General features: G+C 33.5%; 2 protein-coding genes across 2 annotated transcripts; one reads left to right on the forward strand and one right to left on the reverse strand.

Moving 5' to 3' along the window:
* On the forward strand, window positions 4,222-12,087 carry LOC18595030. Its single transcript, XM_007022785.2, has 12 exons — window positions 4,222-4,694; window positions 5,508-5,654; window positions 5,766-5,948; window positions 6,693-6,775; window positions 6,905-7,103; window positions 8,122-8,243; window positions 8,786-8,852; window positions 9,565-9,615; window positions 10,190-10,242; window positions 10,382-10,592; window positions 11,324-11,494; window positions 11,804-12,087. Exons 1-12 carry the CDS (start codon window positions 4,626-4,628, stop codon window positions 11,861-11,863), a joined length of 1,416 nt encoding a protein of 471 aa, XP_007022847.2. The 5' UTR covers window positions 4,222-4,625; the 3' UTR covers window positions 11,864-12,087.
* Window positions 12,625-16,374, reverse strand: LOC18595031. Its single transcript, XM_007022788.2, has 2 exons — window positions 15,448-16,374; window positions 12,625-13,635 (listed from the first exon to the last, which is right to left on the reverse strand). The coding sequence occupies exons 1-2, from the start codon at window positions 15,976-15,978 to the stop codon at window positions 12,994-12,996; spliced, it is 1,173 nt and encodes a 390-aa protein (XP_007022850.1). The 5' UTR covers window positions 15,979-16,374; the 3' UTR covers window positions 12,625-12,993.

Here is a 21,286-nt window from a genome sequence, read left to right on the forward strand (position 1 = left end):
CTACACTCACCTCAAATCCAAGTTTGATGCTTCAATTTGGCCAAGGTTTGGAAACGAATTGAAGGAAAAAGATGAAAGAAATGTTTGAAGGAAGAATGGGAGAGAATGGCGTGAAGATGTGAAACTTCAACCTTTAATGAAAGGTTAAAGTTATAACTTAGCTTGGTGAGCATGTAAATTTATTATTTCTAACGATATTTTTGAACATTTGTAACCTATAAATAGGTGTTTTGATTGCCAAATGAGTTCATCTAAAAGTTGGAACTTAAAAAGGGTCAAATGCTTTTATTTTAGTCTTGAAAAATGCATTATGGATCAAAATTATTGATACCTATTCATAGTGTATCGATACTTGAAACCCAAAAATGCATCTGATGAACGAAGTATTGATACTGGATGAACAACTATATCGATACATATTCCAAAAGTATCAATACCTCTATCGCAAATTGGGAAAAAAAACTAAAGGTAAAATAAACTTTTCCCAAATATTTAAACCCCTATAACCCCACATTTTTCCCAAATCAGTAAAAATACTTTCTCTTTAGTCTCAGCCTTTTTTTCCCTCTTCCTTCTTTACTCTATTCCTCATCATTTTCAAGCGCTTCAAGCATTTAAAAGGCATACCCAAGTTCAAATTTTGATTCTGAAGGTTTATAAAGGTAAGGTTTCCTCGTTTTAAACATCTAAACTTTAGGTTTTAATTTTCAGAATTTATAAATCATTAAAATTCGTTTTACTCTCTAAATCTTAGGTTTTTAAGTGCTTTTGGATTCTCTCAAGCTTACCAAGGTAAAGTTGCTTGAATCCTTGACTAGTTATAGTCTAAGTCATAGTTATGTTATATTTTAAGTTATTGATTTTCGAATTTGAGGTTAAGTAATGAAGTTGGTGAAAGGATTAATGGTTATTGATGAAGGTTATGCCTAAATAACAAGGTGTTAACAATGTGTTAATCTTGGATAGGAGTTGTTGGAAAAGTTATATGTTTGAGAGGTCTAGTATTCGTCAAAAGGTGCTGGAGTTTAAAGCATGCTTTAAACAGGTGAGTAGTTATGACATTTTCAAAGTATTTTGATATATAAATACAAAAGCATCGGAATATGGTTTGAAAGTCATACATGATCTGTAAATATACCTATGTATGTATAAAAATGATTTTGTAGGAAACAAACCTTTCAATGCTTTTATTCTTCAAAATGTGAATTGAGTTTGGATTGAGAATTACATGCTTAGCATATGGTGATACATACCTTAATATGTCTTGTCATACCAATGAAAATTACATGCCTTGCATGTCTCAATACATACCTTAGTATGTCTCATTATACCATTGTGAATTACATGCCTTGCATGTCCTGATATATATAAAGGAGAATTAATTTAGGATATGGGCAACACGGAAGAGAGCCGTGCATACAAGGCCCACACAAACAGATGCGCACCAACAGCCCACGTGCACAAAATAACCCGTATTAAAGGGGTTCAATAACTACTAAGAAGAAAAGCACCCAAGTAAAGTATTCTAAGGCAATTAAAATACTTTTCATATTTAAGTTTTCCTTACTTGTTAATCGCTTTGCTTGCAGAACAAGTAAGCCTAGTTTTTAGGACATTTACTTTATTATCTTTTTACTCTAATTACACTCCAAGGAAGTCTAGGATTATAATACTTTCTTATTTCTTTACTTGCATTATAAGTAAGTTTAAGATGTGTTATCTTTATAAATGGTCCTTATATATTTCATAGTAAAACTAAATGGAGTTTCCTTGATTCCATTCTTTTGAGTAAGGTTTTCTTGTTTCCATTCTTTTAAATAGGTTTTTCCTAATTCCATTATTTGGAGACATTTGAATGGAGTTTTCCATATTCCATTCTTTTAAGATATTTTATTTTTCATGGTATTAAAGCAAGTTCCTAACGTAGCCATTTTTTTGTCTTTTCAACCATGACGTTGATATGGTTATGGTAAAGTGATGTCTTTTCCCAGTGATTTATTCTTCATCGGTTGCTTTAACACCATATGTAATTTGTTCTCTGTCGACGGTTTCAATGTCGTACGTGATTTATTCTCCGATGGCTACTTCGGCATTGTACATAATTTGTTCTTTGTCGGTTGCTTCAGCACCATACGTGATTTGTTCTCCATCAATTGCTTTCGAACCTACGTGATTTTTTATATATATCAACTGACCACCAGACAATGATTCTTATATTTTCTAGGGAAGACCATTCTTATATTGTGTTTCATATATTCTAATATTTTCCAAGGATGGATCGATAGCAAAACTTGATGTCAATTCTGGGCAGTTCCAATCTTAGATCCAATACAACGTTGTGACAAAATCATGGCTCATAAACTCACTTTCTAAAGAAGGTTTGTTGCTTGCTACGAATATGTAAACATCACAATTGATACCAAAACCCCATTCTACTTACATTTGTCTAATCATCTAGAGTTAGAAGTGTTCTCGAGACAACCAACAAGAAGCTACTTTAAACAAACCCACAAAACCACAAAGACACAAATTAGCCCTAGGGCGACATCACTTGGGGATCCATCAACAATCAACATCGGGCCACCATCGATTGTTTTCAGACACCCTACACACTTGCAAAGTCAAGCAGCACCAACAAGCTGCACCTAGACGAGCCTTGTAGCACGAGCAATAAAAGTGCAAAAAGATTGCACACCTAAGTGTCGCACATGCACAATGAGCATGCATGAGCCACACACATTGAAAGCACTGAGTTGCAAACTAACTTCCTCATCTATGGATCAACAACATAAACTTGATCTTGATTTGGGACAACTTTATGATGATCCCAAATAGTATAAACGTCTCATTGGCATATTACTTTATCTCATGATCACATGTCCGAATATTAGTTACACATCTTGAGTCAATTTATACACAACTCAAGACAACCACACTTTGACGCCATTATATGAATTTTTTGATACCTCAAAATGCTCCCTGACAAGGCATTTGGTCAAGAGCAATTTCAAACTTTACTGGGCAAGGTGGGCATTTCCAATCTTCATGCTCCAACTTAAAGGGGAGTCAAGGAGAATTAACTTAGGATATGGGCCACACGCAAGAGAACTGTACGCATAAGGCCAACACAAACAGATGCGCACCAACTGTCCACGTTCACAAGACAACTTGCATGAAAGGGGTCTGATAGTTGTTAAGAAGAGTAGCAGCCAGTAAATGATTCTAAGGCAATTAGAATACTTTTCATATTTAAATTTTCTTTACTTGTTAATTGCTTTGCTTACATAAAAAGTAAGTCTAGTTTTTAAGACATTTACTTTATTATCTTTTTACTTTACATGCACTCCAAGAAAGTCTAAGATTAGAATACTTCTTTATTTATTTTACTTATATTACAAGTAGGTTTAGGATGGACTATCTCTATAAATAGTTATTTTATGTTTTAGTGTAAAACTAAACAAGGTTTCCTTTATTCCATTCTTTTGAGTAGGGATTTTTTGTTTCCATTATTTTGAACAAGGTTTTCCTGATTCTATTGTCTTAAGACATTTGAATAGAGTTTTCTTGATTCTAATTTTTTAGACAATTTATTTTTCAACATACTTACTATGTCTTGATACCTTTTCGCAAACTACATGCTTAGCATGTCTTAATGCATACCTTCACATGTGTTGTGTGGAAATAGTGAATGATGATACCTGAATATTAAGTACGTATGCATGTCACTCACATGTCATAACATCTCATACCATGATATATGAATTACACACCTCAACATGTCTTGATCACGTGCTCCATCACGTTTTGATCAAATGCTTTAGTACGTCTTGTATACGTGCCCCACACGTCCTGATTTCATGACTTAATGTTTCCCGTTGCATGTTTCATCACGTCGTCCCAAGCATCCATTCCACAAAGTGCATGACTCTTGTAATATGATAGGGAAAGTGGTGCGCAAAATGCTTACCAAAATATCCTAAATTCGAATGATTGAGGATTTTATGTTGTTATAGATCCAAGAAGGTTCGATCCGGTGTTAATTGTAGTTGATAAATATATGATGATGGTATTAAATGTTTAAGGGATTAAGAGTGCCTCTTGTGTTAGATCGAAGGCTAGAAAGTGATGAAACAAAGGAGAACATATCAGTCCTTAAAAGTGAAAGTATTGATACTTGACTTATAAAATAGGAAAGCAGTGACGAGTGTCGTGTCTCATACTTCGAATCTCGGATACATATTTCGAGTTTAGTGGTACCCTAAAATCGATTTTCTGAAACCTTAGAACCGGTTTTTTGAAACCCCAAAATTAGTTTAGTGAAACTCTAAAACTGATATTGGAAACCTTAAAATCGACTCAAAAATCCAGTTAAGTCAGACAAGAGTAAATCGCCATCGCAGCTCCATTCCGCCTTCCTCCCGCATTATATCCCCGCCATGAGATCAAAAAGGAGAGAAAAAAAAATAAAGAAAATGTATGTTGGTGAAGGCTACCACGCGTCAGCAAAATAACCTTATTTATTTAATATATACATATATGATAATTAAATGGATGGATATTTCTTATTGGCAAAGGCGAAGTGAGGTACAAGTTAGAAGTCGAGCGTTGAGAGTGTGGGAGCGGGCATGGCAGCAGCAGCAGTACTCAGCTACTGCAAGCCTTCGCCATTTATTGGCCAATTTCCTTCCAGCTTTGTAAGTTTCATTCTCCTTTATTTTAATTGGAGTGGTTTTTCGCCTTCTATATATATATATTTCATGTCATTGAATTAGTCTGGTTGTAAAATTGTTGGCTGCTAGTTGTAGTTTGCTGAGTGATCATTAAATTCTTCAATAAGAAAGACAAGCAGAGCTGCCCATCCATCATTTACTTCATTATAGTATTCGCATGTTAGAGGTTTGAATTTGATGATAATTTGTTCCATATTTTCTTTTGCCTTTTTCGTCAATAAGAAGAGATTAGGATAGAACATGCTATCCAATTTGGCTCACTAACTGTTTCTTTCTGGGATTTGATCAGCTGCAGTTCCCATGGAATTATGTTCTTTTATAGTTTTTCCTTTTTTCCATTAGTGATAACTTTAGGCTACATTTGCCTAGTAATAAGGGTTTTGTTGATGCCTCGTTGACTACAAAAGCTCTATTGGCAAGGGATGCTCTAGTATGCTAAAGCATTTCCAATAGTGCAAGCTCTCGAAAGACTCTTGGTCTCTAGTATTCTAAGGCATTGCCAAGTACGTTTTCTCAGTTTCCATGGTCTTGAAAGATTTGTGTTTCTTAAAAATTTATTCTTTAGGTCAAGGAAGGTTCCAATTAAGAGGCCAAGAACCTTTATAGAGCATGCACTTATGCCACATCATTTTGGTTAAGAAAATGGTTATTCCAATTGATAAGAACATTACCAAGTTTATTTTGCTCCCACCATCTCCTAATTTTCTTGCCGCATTACATTAGGTCCATTGATGAATTTACTGATACATTAGGTCCATTTGTTTATTGAAATTGCAGGGGAAGTCAGTATCTTCACAAAGCTTTGAAATCTCAACGCAGGCATCTAGAGTCACTGCACTATTTTGGGGATCTAAGAAATCTGTGAAGTCTCAACCTTTAGATTCTTCATTGGGGGATTTCACTTTGATAGGGGCAGGAACAGAGGTGTTCTTATCTGACATCTTGTAGAAACTAAATAAGTCGGAATTTTCTTTACGTAGTAGTATCAAGCACCTGGTACTGCAGCTAACGTCAACTTATTATTTCTAACTTCAGGAAGCTACGGGGAACCAGGCAAGAGGCAAGAAGATATCGGTCTCTATTATTTCTTCAATCATGGAGGTTTCACCACATGAATGGGATGCGTGCACTCTGGACGCTACAGGTCCTGAGAAGTTTAATCCATTTCTTACTCATGGTTTCCTTTCAAGTTTGGAGGAAACAGGTTGTGCAGTGAAGGTTAAGGATCATAGCTCTGTAAATGCTTAATAAGTTCTTTGTCCATTTTTACTATAATGCCGTTTGACCATCATATTGGAATGCAGGCCCTGTCTTTTTTTTAATTTAGGCTCATTAATTTTCTTCTTCATTTCCAATTGTGAATGCAATTCAAAATGAGGTTACTGTGTGACCTATCTGCATCGCACCATGTTTATTTGGAAACTGTGTGGTATCTGTATAAGATAACTGAGCAAGTTCAAGTTGAATTGGTTTTTTACGTGAAGGAAAATAAATGTCATTGTTTACATCAAGTAACTAATTAAAGTGATGAAAAAAATTCTTTATCTGTATGGGTATGCCATGAATCAGTTCAGAAAGTTCATACCTGCAAGTATCCTGTTCATAGTTGAGTTATGAGTTAGTACTGCATTTAAACATGCATTCAGGCCATTTCCCACTCCCCCATTCACCCGCACAATGATTTAATAACTCTTTAAAGTACACTGCTGTTCTTGCAGCGATTCATTTTAGAGTAATGGTGCATGCATTACTGGGGATTGCATGAGCTATATTTTGTCTTTCTTGTTGTTGGCCCATTTATCCTACATTGTAACTGTCACAAGGAATTATTCCTTTATATGTGAGAAATATGCAGCTCGGCTCTGTCACCTTTAGTTAAATAATTGAGACCTTTAGTTAAATAATTGAGACACATAAGCTTAAACTCCATATTTTTTAAAGTTTTTATGTAAAAATTTTCAGGAAACAGGATGGATGCCAAGCCATGTCGTTGCTAATGATGAATCTGAAAATATTTTAGGTGTTGTTCCACTCTATCTTAAAAGGTTTAGCATCTATTATGCTGTCCGTATTGAACATGCTAATGCAGTTTCTATACTATATTTCTTAAAATTTTTTGTTTACCTACTTCATTGGTTGGCCATTTTCTCATCTTTTCTAATGTGGATTTGCAGCCATTCCTACGGTGAATTTGTTTTTGATCATTCTTGGGCAGATGCCTACTATAGTTTTGGATCAAGATATTACCCAAAGTTCCAATGTTGTGTGCCTTTCACTCCAGTGACTGGGCCTAGGATTTTAATCCGCAATACTTCATTCAAAGATCAAGTTTTTGACATTATAGTCTCTGCTCTGAAGGATCTGACAGCCAAGGTAGTGGAGGAATCGCATCATTCTTTTGCTGAGTGCATTACTTATCACAAGTTTGCATGCCAAACCATATCCAATCATTTGTTTTGCTCATAAAGCATTTTGTGTTGTTTCTCACATTCATGAGATACTCAAGGATAATTGGTATAAGATTGAGCCTTTCGTCTTTCTTTCCTCTTTTTTGAGGTACAATGATGGATTTATATATTTTCCGTTCTGCATCAACCAAATCATATTTATACCAGAATCCAATTATCCAGTTTTAATAAAAAAAAATGCAGATCTATCAATTTTCTTGCAAATCATGAACTTTCCAATGGGCCAACATTTTCTAAATGTGTACTCAGATACAAATTTTTGTCAAACATGCCAGAGAAATTATTCTGGAGTTCTAGTGGGCCTGGTTAGTTAAAACTTGGTCTTGTTAATGTGATAGGAATCAATGTGACCATTCTAGTTCTAAGAAACACCATCATTGTCATTGTGCTATTCCAAATTTTGATATTAGATTGGAAATGTTGAAGGAGAGCCCTAAAGTAAAAATGGTTAGGAGATATTATGCCAGTTTGCTGAAGCTGCAGATTGCCTTAAATATGGAAAAACTACCTTACAGTTCCAGAGAACTCAAAGAGCCAATGCAACTACCTGCTTCCATTGGCAGATGGCCTTTGCCTAGACCGACCCACAGGATAGAAGAATAGAGGAAAAATATTTGAAACAAGCAGTTAAATGCTATTAATGAATGGGGCATAATGGGAAAATTATAGGAGGAAGAGATCTGCATGAACAAGACAACCAAGACTATCTAAAGCAATGCAGAGCACCATGACAACTGTTTGTTGCACAGTTTAATTAAATATTAAGCCATATTGCAATATGAGGCCTCCACGTTCAACCTTCTGTTTTTGTTCTTTCTTTTGCACTGTGCGAGTTATTTTTTTCTTGCAACCACAAGAATAAAGATCTTGTTTTTAAATTCCAATATGCTACCCCCTTAATGCAATTTAATCTCTTTTGACAGTCTCAAGTTTCCTCTCTGCACATTACCTTTCCATCTGAAACCGAGTGGGAAAAATTGAAGGATAAAGGATTCTTACAAAGGATTGGAATGCAGTACCACTGGAAGAATCGCAACTATAAATGGTGAGTCCTGACTGAACTGTTTCTTAGTTATGATAAAATGTCCTTCTGTAGTTAAGTACACTGCTGCAATCTATATCAATTGTTCTTTTTTTCTCTATATTTGACTTAATGTTGAAATCTTGGCATGAATCCTCACTTGTGTAATTGGCTGATTTCCATATATTCTCATAAATAAAAAAATATCAATCAAAGAAAGAAATTAAAGAAATTAAACTTTCATCTGCCATGTTTCCTAAGAGATAGACAAATAACAGTTAGAACTTGACATTCCATCGTAGAAATGTAAGTAATTAAATAAGTATTGAACAAAGCAATATGTTATAGAAAAAGCTGCATCAAGAGAAGATATGAGAAATAAAGATAATCAATGGAGGAAAATTCCTGTGATATGGTATTTGTTGTGTTCGTTTATTATGTCAAGTTGAAGCTTTTTTTGTTATTTAATAACTAATATCTTCTGTTCTAGTTCACAGAAATATTTCTTTTGTTTCATATTTATGTATAATTATAAAAATACTGTAAATTATGTCTTTGCACTACAGTTTTGATGAGTTCCTAATGGATATGAAGCAAAGTAAAAGGAAAAATATTCGTCAAGAGCGCAAGAAGGTCTGTATCTTTTTCCAAATAGTTTAACTTAATAACTGTGTACTTAAATCTTAAATGGCAAACTTTGACATTTTGCATGAAATCTTCTTGAGTTGATATGAATTGGAGCATTTAGAACTCATTAAGACTTTACTAAGATTCACATTATGTTAGTAGTTTTTAACTAGTACATTTTTACATACTTCAAATAATTATCAAGCTAGAATATGCGTAAAACCCGATACTTTGCATATGATGGTGTTGATACTGATGATTGCATCCATGTTTTGCGCTCTCTTTATTGCTTAAATGAATCCCCTCTAGCATTATAAATTTTAGTCTCTAGCTGTAACTGAATTTGCTGTTATGGCAATTGCATTTTGGGGTACACCACATAGACCACTTGTGAAAGCTCTAAGTGACTTTATATTTCTATCAAGGGATGTAAATTCTATCTGGTATGGATAGCAGCTAGAAAACATGAAAATGATATTTCCATAGATATGTATTATTTCTAAATCTGCAAAACTCTTTCAATAAAATATTGCAGTTTCAATGTCATAGAATGAAGTCAAATTGTAGGTGCATTTGTTTGCTGCCTTCTATTTGCCTGTTATGAGGAGGTTCTCTATTTGTGTCAGAAACATATGGTAACATGCTCAGATAGTTGCTTCATTGAAGGACATCCTTCTTGCTTATTTGCTTTTATCTGAGTGAACTTTTCTATTTGCAGATTTCTGCACAGAACTTGACTATGAAACGGCTTAGAGGCTATGAAATAAAGGTAGATGTCATTAATTCAACCGACCAATATTTCCAAACATATATGCAAATATTTAACTATTTCTTCAATTATGCATGTGATAGACCCTTGAGCATGTTCTATAGTTTTGCTGATCCTTTCCATGTGGATCAATGACAAATGTTACTCAGTTTGCAAAAGAAAACTGGCGGTTATACTTTTAAATTTGCATTGCTTGGTTAGGACAGAAGGTCATCTGTATCTATATGTCAATGCATGTGTTGAATGTCATTGAAAGAAAGTAGAGTTTGGAATTTTCTTGCAGATCATCCAATTTAATTTCTTTTATGTGCATGACCATGCGCGCTTACACACGTGTTTGTACATACATATTATTTACATATGCTTGAATTAATGTGTTCTGTTTTGTGTTTACCCTTTCAAGCAGTATGAATTTATTCCAAGTAATGATTAATTTGTTCTTTTTTGAGCTGTTATACTGAATAAATTGTTGCAGCAACATAATGGGACTTTAATTATTCACTTCTTTCACTACAATTATACAGACGGCAGCAGTTGCATGTATTACTTTTATTTTTTATGGCTGTCTTGGCAGGCCAGTCACTGGGATTCCTTTTACAAGTTCTACAGAAATACTACTGCTAACAAGTTTGATCCTAATCTCAAACCTCCTTTTGGCTTTTCATAGAAATTTAAGTAACTGTATATAATGTTGATGAACATATCTTAGATTTCTTTCTGTTGTCCTATTCTATGAGCTGCCTGAAGTGTACTGTCAATTTTATAGGTGGGGTAGTCCTTATCTAACAGGAGATTTTTTTCACGAGATGGGATCAAAGATGGGAGATCAAGTGTTACTTGTAGTTGCTGAAGAAGGGGATGAAGTTGTGGCAGGAGCTCTAAATCTCATTGGAGGAGATACTTTATTTGGACGTTTATGGGGATGTCACCCTCAAGTCCACTATCCGAGCTTGCATTTTGAAGCCTGTTATTATCAGGTTCAGATCTACATGTTTAAGAAAAAAGAGAATAAAAAAAAACAAACCTGAAAAAGTTAGTAGAAAAAAAGGTTCTTTTATTAGGATTCAATTACCTAAAACATTTTACATTAAGTACAATCTGGAACCATGTTAAACCAAAAGCAGACTCTTTAACTAAACCATGAACTGCAATTTTAGAATTACAATCCATGAAAAATTTAATTGTTCAACTAACATCTTATCATCCTGCATCATTCTCACCTTGTTGGAGAAAATTTGACCTCAAGTTTTGAAATATTCAACTAGAAGGTTCTGGCAAGATTCAAAAGAATATAAATTTCAACTATGAATTTCTCTTGTCTTACAAGCATTTTCAGTAAAACAACTTAAACATCTCACTCTTGAAATAACAAAGTCAATAGGAAAATGCTCATTGATAGCCATAGGTGATTTCCAGAACTGGAAGAATAAAATCAACAGAAGGATCTTCACTAGGCAACTCTTCAATAAACTCCTCTTTTGCTTCGACCATCACCAACTCAGACTGTAAATTTTCAAGTTCAACCACTATGTTCTCGACCTTTAGAATCCCAAAAATGGGTTGTACGTCTTGCTTCTCAACTTTTGTTTATACAATGGCATTTGGCTTTTCTTTCTCAAAGGATTACCAACAACTGGTTGTACTATAGCATTCTCTTTTTCTTCCTCATGGCATGATTATAGATTTATGCATTGTTTTGCCACTGCAGGCGATTGAAGCAGCTATTGAATTGAATCTGAGCACAGTAGAGGCAGGAGCTCAAGGTGAGCATAAGATTCAGCGAGGTTATGTGCCCGTGACAACTTATAGCTGTCATTACCTTATGGATGAAGGTTTCAGGAAGGCCATAGAGGACTTTCTGGAGCGAGAATCATGTCAGGTACATATACACACAATGATACCTTGAAATAATTTCTTAGCGTGTTACATATATATCAAAATCAAAATGGTAACTGACTCCTACAAACAGTACGCTTGTCTAGAAAGAACCTCCATGTAATTTATCCATCCTAGAATTGTCACAGTTCAAGTTAATTCATCTTTTGCAATCCATCCACAACTCTTTCTCCCTCTGAAGCTTTGTTTCAAGAATAGCCAATTACTTGCATTACTTCATGGAAGCTCTAGCTTTTTTTTGCAGTTGCTAGTGGTAACTTGATGTTTGTAAATTCGAACCCTTCATTTGCAGGTTAGGCTGGTTATGAAACTATTAAACGATTCTGGTCCCTTTAAGGAGGGTATACACTAAACGAGGTGCTGCTTTTTGTAGAGGAAGCAGCAAATACATTGGTGTTTTCCAGCAAAATATGTAAATTGGTGATAACTGTAATTCACGAAATGCTTTTTTTTTTTTTGGGTGCTTTTACACGTAAGTTGAACCATGTAACCACTTGAAAGCCTTTGTGCATAATCACAGCAGCAGCATTATATCACAAATGGAGAATAGGGAAAAAGTAGTTGCAATTATATGAAGGTATTTGGAACAAATCATGGTCAGCAGTAACATAGGCAACTCGAAATCAGCTCTAATGTATCTTTTCCAGAATTTAAACTGCTTATGTAGGATAATGTCAACTGGAAATCAGCTCTAATGCATCAAGACTATTGTTCCAATTAACTGGTTATGGTGTTTTGAGTTTTAGGACTCTTTGCCTCGCTAGAATCACCCATAATTCCCGGTGGGTAATCAGCAACTTGACTTGGCCTTGAGCTCCCAAGTTTTCTACTAGCTCGGATTGGCTATCCCCCTCAAACTCAAATATCTAAAAATTTAGTTATTTACTATCTCCATATCATTTGTATTTTAAACCTATGAGTTTACTCACTAACCGATTGATTATTCAACTAAAATTAAATCCTTTCCGGTAAACAAAGCTTATTCAAAGGATGATCAAATATTGAGGATTTGCATTTGCAATCATTGTTAAAATTCCATTTTCCTCAAACCTAATTAAGAGATGGTTTACTGCCACTACTTTAAAGGGCCACAAGTAACAGAACCAAATCAGATGAATAGCAAAAAATAAAACTATATTATTCGGAATCATACACATCAGAAATGAATAGCAGTTATTTTCTTTCTCAATGCCATGAACACTTCAGGAATCAAATCCCGTAGCATTTCTATCATAATGCTTTTCTCTGTTCTATTATCCTCCAAAGAAAACCAAAAAATTAAATTTATCTATAATCCTCCAAAATTTCTGCAACCAGCAATTTTCCTGCCTGCTGAACCTATCTGTACAATTTGAGCCAAAATAAAGATCAAAATTGGATGACTATGACAAAAGCCCTGTAAGAACTAAAGATCCCAAAACTTTAAGAATGAATGATAATTGAGGATAAAAAAGAATTTCAATCCTTCCCTAAATTAATCTCTCAAAACTCCATCACTGTCGAGCTGAGGTTGAGCAAAGACTCCAATGCACTAGGAGCAAACTTCCGAGCAAAGAGATAACACGCAGATGTTTGCTCCTCATTATATGAACAAAGTGTCCCATTTTTCCTTATGGCTTGTATAAAACCCTCCGTGATATTAGCTCCCCCATGCATTGCTGGATGAGGACCCCCCATTGACCAGTCAACCCAAGTCACGCTCCGGTTTGCATTCAAAGATCCATGGAACATGTTCAGGAAAGTTGGAATGTAATGCTCATCTGGATAGCAAGCAGGCCTACAATACTTCCTGAAAAGGGTGTAGTATTTGGTGTCTGAAATAATGTAAATGGCAACTAAACGGTGCATCTCAAACCATTGAGATCCTTTTCGCCATTGATAGAGCTTAATGTCAGGAAGCATCTTGCGGCTGTAGCGGCCACGACCATAGCGGGAGGGATCATCATATGACTCAACAAAACTGTAGGTAGAACCAATGAGATACTTGTAGACAGTTGGGAAGTTATAGACTGGGATGCAGCTCTCAGAAAGAAGAACAAATCGCTCATTTGAGAAGTCAAGCAGTGCATTTGCTAGAAGGCGCCTCTCTGCATCGGCCAGTAAAACAGTCCCCCATTCCACATTCTAAAAAGAAGAAAAACGGTTCATGAAATAAAGGAAACATACTTTGATCGGAAATGGCAGACTAAATGTGAAAAAATTGAGTATTTAAGATGAGGGAAGTAATTTCGAAATAAAATTCATGTGCAATGTTGATTTACCTGTCCTAGTTCATTGCATCTTTTGCATTCATCTGTGTGTTTAGTGAATATTTACAACAATGTTTGCCATTGATCTGTTATGACACATAAAACAGATATTCTCACCTCTCTCTCTCCTGTCTCCCCTCTCCCCCTCTCTCTAAACTACTAGCTAACCCAAACAAAGGACTTACTTCTGAGCAAGGTTATGGCACAAATAGAAGGAATAAAACACAATACAGGTGGACAGGTTAGGAGGCAACAGGGTCATATGTCAGTGCAGGCAATGATCCAGAGCAATGTTATTTACACCTTCCTTGATGATCTGAAAGCAATAAAAATTATACAACTGTGATGACACCAACTTGACCAGTTGGAAAAGCTTGTCATTCTGCATGTTCTTACTGTTTTCTTTCTTTCCCATCACCATGGCTAAGGAATTAAGGAAGGGGTGCTTGGGCAGTGAGGCTTGATCAATGAGAGGATGGAAGGAGGATCAGGAATGGAATAAAATTGAGCTAAGAAGTGGATTTAAGATGAAAAAGAGAATGGACGGGGAAAAAGGAGAAAAGGAGAGTGAAGATTGACCAAAAACCATGACATGGCAATGAAACTCCAGGAAAATTTAGCCCACCCAATTCGATATGGTGGTCTCAACTACCCAATAGGTAAGGTCCCGTGTCAACTTATATATAACTACAGGCAGCAATGAAATTTCTTCCCCCTATATTATTATGTTTTGTAAGGACTAAAAAAGATTTTTCTTGCTTTACAACATAGATTTAAAGGTTTTGATAGACTTTGGATATGAAGCTTCAAACTTGGCACTATCCTGAGATCTACCACTCTGAGGAAAAGTGGTGGAAGAGCGACAGACTCATTGTTTGGACAGATCTAAACATATTTAAAATAGATTCCACAACAGACTTCAGCATCCAAACTCTTAAAATGACTTTTGAGGATATTATTTGTAAGAAGAATTAATAAGCTAAAACAAGAGTCAACATCTAAGTGAACAATCAGGTTCAGGCGCGTCTAATAATAAAAAGAAAGTGAAAATTTAAAAACTTTGAAATTGAAAATATAAGAATGGCACATGGAATACTTATGTCCAGAATATAAACACCTTATACAATCTGTGAATAGCTAAATAATTCATAAGGCTCATCCAACCTTTATTATGCATGAGATTGTCATCATTGTTCACAGTTTAAAAACAATCAAGAAAGAATTAAAAAAAAAAACAACACTCAAGAAAGCATTATAATTTCCCAACTGTCCGACACAATTCACAAGCAATAAGAACTGAATCTGAATCTCACATCCCCTTCTCCTCCTTGACCCTCACTGTTGTCTAACAATTTTGACCTGTCTCAGCAGGTAAATAACATAACGAGCCAACTTGTATCCAAGTTGATTGGTAAAAGGCAAGGCAGGGCACGCAAAGTCCTCAGGGTATATTCATTAATTTTGGGTATGAATCAGTTGTTTCCCTAAGTTTCAAAGAAGCAGAGCTAGAGCTTTATAACAGGAATTTAAGCATCTGTCTGTCATGATGTAATACAATCAACATAAACAACCTCAAACCTGGTTTCCATAAACAAGTTTTGTAAAAAGTTGTGAACTAATCTTGTAGTAGCAAAAAATGAAGAAGGAAATGACAAATGAAAAGGGACAAGGTGTGAATAGCAGGTACCTGACTAGGGATCTGTCTGCCATAGAAAGGAGAGTGAGAGGAGACATTGAGGTGATAGGCAGGAGGAGTGTGGAGATAAATGGAGAAATACTTTTCATGGCCCTTGAAAAACCTCTCCCATAAAGGCAGCAAAGGCAAAGGCCCTCTGGTCAGAAACATGAAGGCCACCTTTGGCACCCTAGGAAATGGGAATTCATTTTTGTAAGGCGCCATGGAAGCTCTCCAAAATAACTCCTCATCCGACATTTTATGGCTCAAATTGGTTGGATGAAGGAAGGCATCCATGCTGAAGCAATCCACTTTCTGGCTGCAATTGGCTTTGGTGGTGCCGCTGGACACACGAAACGAAGTGGCTGTGGAAGTAGAAAACAGCTGCGCCTGCGCTTGGGAAGAGAAATAGGTGTTTATGTGAGAGCTGGTGGCTAAGCCAATGATAATCCCAGCCACGAAAACCACCAAAAATGAGAGAACTTGCACCAGTTTCAGCAAACCCATGTGCCTCTCTCCATCTTCTCCTCTGCCTCTGGGCATAATTTCTTTTTTTTTTTTCTTGAATGAATGAATTGCGGAAATTCCAAAATGCTTTGCTTCTTTTCTTTTTTCGCCACTCACCACTCGAATCTATTCATTCAATTCATATACAATGGAGATTCCAAAATCTCCTTTCCTTTGTCTTTCCAGATCCAGAATAAAACTATTATTCTACTACTGCAATTGTATAAATAAAGCAAACAAAACAACGAATTCGCACTTGATGTCGATCGGATTTGGAAGCAATAACAAAAGGGAACAAAGAGAAATAATGATTAATTTGATTAGGATGGAAACTGGTCTGGTTGATGATTTGATTTGAAAATGATTTGTTTTTTTTTATCTGACAAGAGAATCCCAATCGGAGTCGACCATTAAAGCTTTGAATAACGTAAAAACAATACTAGTAGATATGAATATATATTTATAGTTATATGTTTCATTTGGATTTAATTCATTTTATAGCAATATTAATTACAATAAATTAGACAAATCAATCATTTCAATTTTCAATTTTCAATTTTTGTTGAACAGTTAACAAACAGTTGAAGAAGATGGTGACGTGGAATGTTATTGCATAAATTAATTGGGCTCCAGCCCATCCGGTCCTGGTCAATCCAACGTGTGTTATTAATAGAAATATAAAAATGCCTCGTGCTGAAAAGGGTGGCCAAGCCGATACTGTTGATCTAATCTATGCCGAATTACAAGCCCAATAAGAATATTAGGCCCACCTTTTGACTAATTTTTAAGGTAATAGTAAACAAAAATATGAATTATTTTTTATATTCTACATATATAACTATTATTCATTAATACTTTTAAAAAGGACTTTAGTTTATAATTTTATTTAAAAACTCATATACAAATCTGCATAACCTAAAATTTTATAGATGGCGAACTTTGTTTTTTACAATAGAGGAAAAAGGGTCGGTTGAGAAAGAAACACCTACCAATATGAATTTGGTGACAAGTGCAAAAGAATGATGCAAAATCTCTTCCGTGGTGAGTGGCGACCCGTGCCAGCGTTGAAGAGTAATATCCCTTAAAAATATCTTACTTAATTAATTATATAAAAGAATTAATAACTACTAAATTATAATCTATATTAATTAAATAAGTATAATATAAGTTTAACTTTTTATAATTACATATATGACTTTTGAGTTTATAAAAAAAAATAAAAGAATGGCTCTTAAAGCATATAAAGTGTTTTAGTTAATGGTAGTTATAATATATCACGTTATTTACCACGTTTAAAAACAAATAGATAAAGGAGGTTAACATAACTTTAATTACCACATTTAAGAGAAAAGTAGATAGAGGAGGTTAAAATACAATTTTCATTATCACGTTACAGGAAAACAATAAAAAAAAGAAGATCATTTGAGAGAAATTAATCCGAGAGAAGAAGAAGGCAGAAAAAGGAAAAATCTATTCAAGAAAGCAGTGATTTAGATACAATCAGGTTTTAACTTATGAAAATTATATTTTTGCATAGTTCGAAATAAAAATCCCTAAGATTAGTTTATATTTCTTTCACTTTTGCCCAAATTCAATACTATTTTGGTGACTTTCCGAGGCATAATAGGTACCAACGAAAAGATCTTGAAAAGATATTTCTAATGCTCTTTGTAGCATCTCGTTTGACCTCTTAATTAGAAATATATGAATTTTTAAAGTTGACTAAAAATTCATTTTTAATAATATTGATAACCCAACTTTGAGTCACCAGAATTTCACATTCCAAAAAGGCTTGGAGTCGTTTTTAAAGGGCTTTTGTAGTATAAAATGTGCTCTTTAATTCGGTGTCAATGGTTCGATTAGGAGCTTTCTGTGTCAATGGTTCAAAGTTGGCTACTCGAATCTGGAAATTGAGAAATTTAAGCAAGTCTATGATAATTTTTAAACTTTTGGCTTTTGTAACTTGGGAATTTTTCAATCTTTTTTATCAAAACTAATTTTAATGTTATGGTGTGACATGAATACTTCAATTTGGTTTTGATTTTATGACTAAAAACAATTCGAGTCAAGAGTTATAAGTGCTCGAAGTAAGTCAGATGGTTATGAAAATCTAAAATTTCAAAATTTGTAAAAATTCATTTTTAATTATTTCAAAAATTATTCTTGACCTATATTCAACTTATTTTGATAGAAAATTCAAAAATTTAAGTTATTTGATTTTAATTAATTTTTTTATTAATAAATGTTTATTTAAAAAATTATTTTTAAATTGACAGATTTCGAAAATTTTGTTAACAATATTCAAGAGTCAAGATTTAATTAGCATTTGATGTATTTCCATCAAACCTCATATGTGTTACTGATTTCAACTTTTGAGCTTCTAAGTTTTGAATGTTTTTATGTATTTATAAATTATTAAAGAAAATCAATTTTTAGTTTTAATCAAAATTAGTTTTGATTAGCGAAAGAGATGCTACACCCTAAATGCTTTAGAATAACTAAGGAGTCATAGTTCGTTTTGATAAGTTAGCAGTGTTGGTTACTAACTTTGAATATTTTGAATTAACAGGCTTCAAGAGGATTCTAATTCTTTGTCTTTTGGTTTTGATTTAACGAATCAAATTAGTGACTGATATTTTTTCAGTATTTTCACACACTTAAAATTAGCCACAATGTGATTTTTACACTTGTGTATAATATTTTGTCCTATGGTTTGTTAAATTGGGTGAGCATGCTAATAAATGTAAGTAAATATGATCTCTATGCTGAATTTTGAAATATGATTTCAATTTTGTTCTGGAATATGATTTTTATTAATGTATGCATATATGACTATCTTTGTGAATATTGAGTTTGAAACAATTATGTTTTTGATATGCATGAGATATGTTTTGACAAAATGAATACATTATTTTGTAAAATTTGGATAATTTAAAAATATATGTTTCCGTTTTATTTCCTAGTATGATTATGCTCTGACTCTACCAATGGGGTTAAATGTTGGTCATGTTGACATGCATTCTGTGATTAGAGATCGATCTCCCAACCTCACCACCAATTACAGAATAGTGGTATTTGTGATACCTGTTTAGTGCAGCCAATGATTGGTTTTGATATACTTCCAACCCGTGCCATTGAATTTAATTATGGTTCTGATTTTGACTTGTGCCACTAGGTAAATTGTGGTTTTATTTCTTATCATGCCACAGGCGTTAAATGTGGTCATAACATGTTACAGGAGATCAATAAAATATGAAATTAGTGTGAATTATGTTTTGTTATATTATCTAAAAGTTTCAAAATTTTGTTAGCTATGTTATCTGAAGTGAAATTATATTGACTTTTATTATTTTAAAGCAAAATTTTGAAATATATGATTCTGAATGAGATTACCCAAAATTTTGTTTTGATACTTATATGTGTATTAATAGTTTCAGCCTAAATTTTTTTAGCATGCTTAATCCGGCTGATAGGATGTCAGTTATTTGCTTAGTGGTTGTACTCATTCCACTAATTCTCATGATTTTACAAATTTCAATATCTTTGCATGTTTGGGAGTTATACTTGCTTGGCAAGAGTTTTGGTTAGCAAGATTAACGTATACCCTTGGATAATTATAAGCTTTGATATGAGTATTCAATTTTTAGTTTGTTAAGTAGATGTTAACTAAATGAGAAATGTGTATCTTTTGAAAAATTATATTTTAATATTATATTTGGAGACTGGAGAATTTGTAAAGTGTAAATTTTGAAGAGAGTGTGAAGATAGTACATTTGTTTAGCATGATATTTGTTGCCTTACATGCTTATGGGATTTGTTTCATAAGTACGTGGAGTCTGTTATGTCCTAAAACCTTGAGTCTAGGGCATGACAGATTAAGTGGTATTAGAGTTTAGGTTAATGAACTATGGGTTTTGGAATCTTTAGTTGAATTGATATTTAGATAAAAAGTTTAATTGATAATTAGAAAATGAATTCGAAAATCAATGGTGAGGAAAAAGAGATCTATGGTAAGAAAAGGATTGATTAATTTGATGAACAGTAATGTTACATTTATAAGTTGATGTGATTTCAGAATGAATCTTGATAAGATAGATGGTTTTGGAAATCTATGATAAGGATAAAGAAATTAGTGGTGAGGAAAAAGATTTGTTAAGTAGATAAACAGTCATGCAATGTCTATAAGTTGAAGTGATTTTAGTATGAATTGCAATAAGTTAGATATTTTAAGCTCAAGGTTATTGTGAAAAAAAAATTTGATGTTTGAAGACACTATGGAATTGAAATTAGATTTTTGACTTATTGAGATTTTTAAAGTATTCTTATGGATGTAAAGTGAATATTTGATCATGATTTTAATATACTTTATTGGAGTTTAAGTATTAAATATCAAAGTTGACAAGATATGATATTTTGAAATCTTAAGGTATGTATTGGTATTAATGTTGTGAATTGCCTTGTTTGGTGATTGTTTTCAATCTTGCATATGTGAAGAATTAGCATTATGATGATTAAAAGAGGATATTTGATCTACTTGAATGGTTTGTTTTATTGGAAAAGTATATAAGCTTGATGTTGAGAATTGACATTGTGCAAGATTTAAGGATTGATCATTAAATTTCTTTTTGATTACTATGAATTTACTTGTGGTTAATGTGATTAATTTGTGAATTGTGACTGCAGTACAACTTAAAGTACAATATGAGATTCATTTATATTATGTTTATTAGAGAACATCGTTCATCATGATATGAGTTTTTGTCATGATTTTGTATATAAAAACTAAGGTCATGATTATAGAAAGGTTGTAATATAGAAGTTGAATTTTTATTTAGCATTCTGAACTACTGAAATATGTGTTGTTAAGAAAGTCTGATATGTTACAAATGCATTGAATATGATTCCGTATTGTGGTAAGACTAATTAATAATTATATATATTTTATATTGGAAATCTTGATTATGGTTTCAATTTTGAAGAATATAAGAAAATCTATTAGATTAGGTGATGCTTTTAATTGGTGGTTATAAGTTTGCTTTTGATATGAATTCGATTAGTTGGAGTTTATAGTGGTTGAAAATCTATATATAAGAATTTTCCTTATGATACAAAAATTGGGTGTATAGATTTTTAGATTTTGATTTTGAGAGTTGATAATGATATATTTGATATAAGAAAAGCTTGGATAGGTTGATACTTATAAGCTTTATGGAATGTTTAGTTGTCATATGATAGTCGATCTATGAAATTAGAAGAAAATAATATTCGAATTTTGAAGATGACTTGAACAGTTAAAGATTAATATTTAAAATGTATGATATAAGATTTATCAATATGATTTAGT

This window comes from Theobroma cacao, chromosome 6 (assembly GCF_000208745.1).
Source record: "Theobroma cacao cultivar B97-61/B2 chromosome 6, Criollo_cocoa_genome_V2, whole genome shotgun sequence".
NCBI classification, from domain to species: domain Eukaryota; kingdom Viridiplantae; phylum Streptophyta; class Magnoliopsida; order Malvales; family Malvaceae; genus Theobroma; species Theobroma cacao.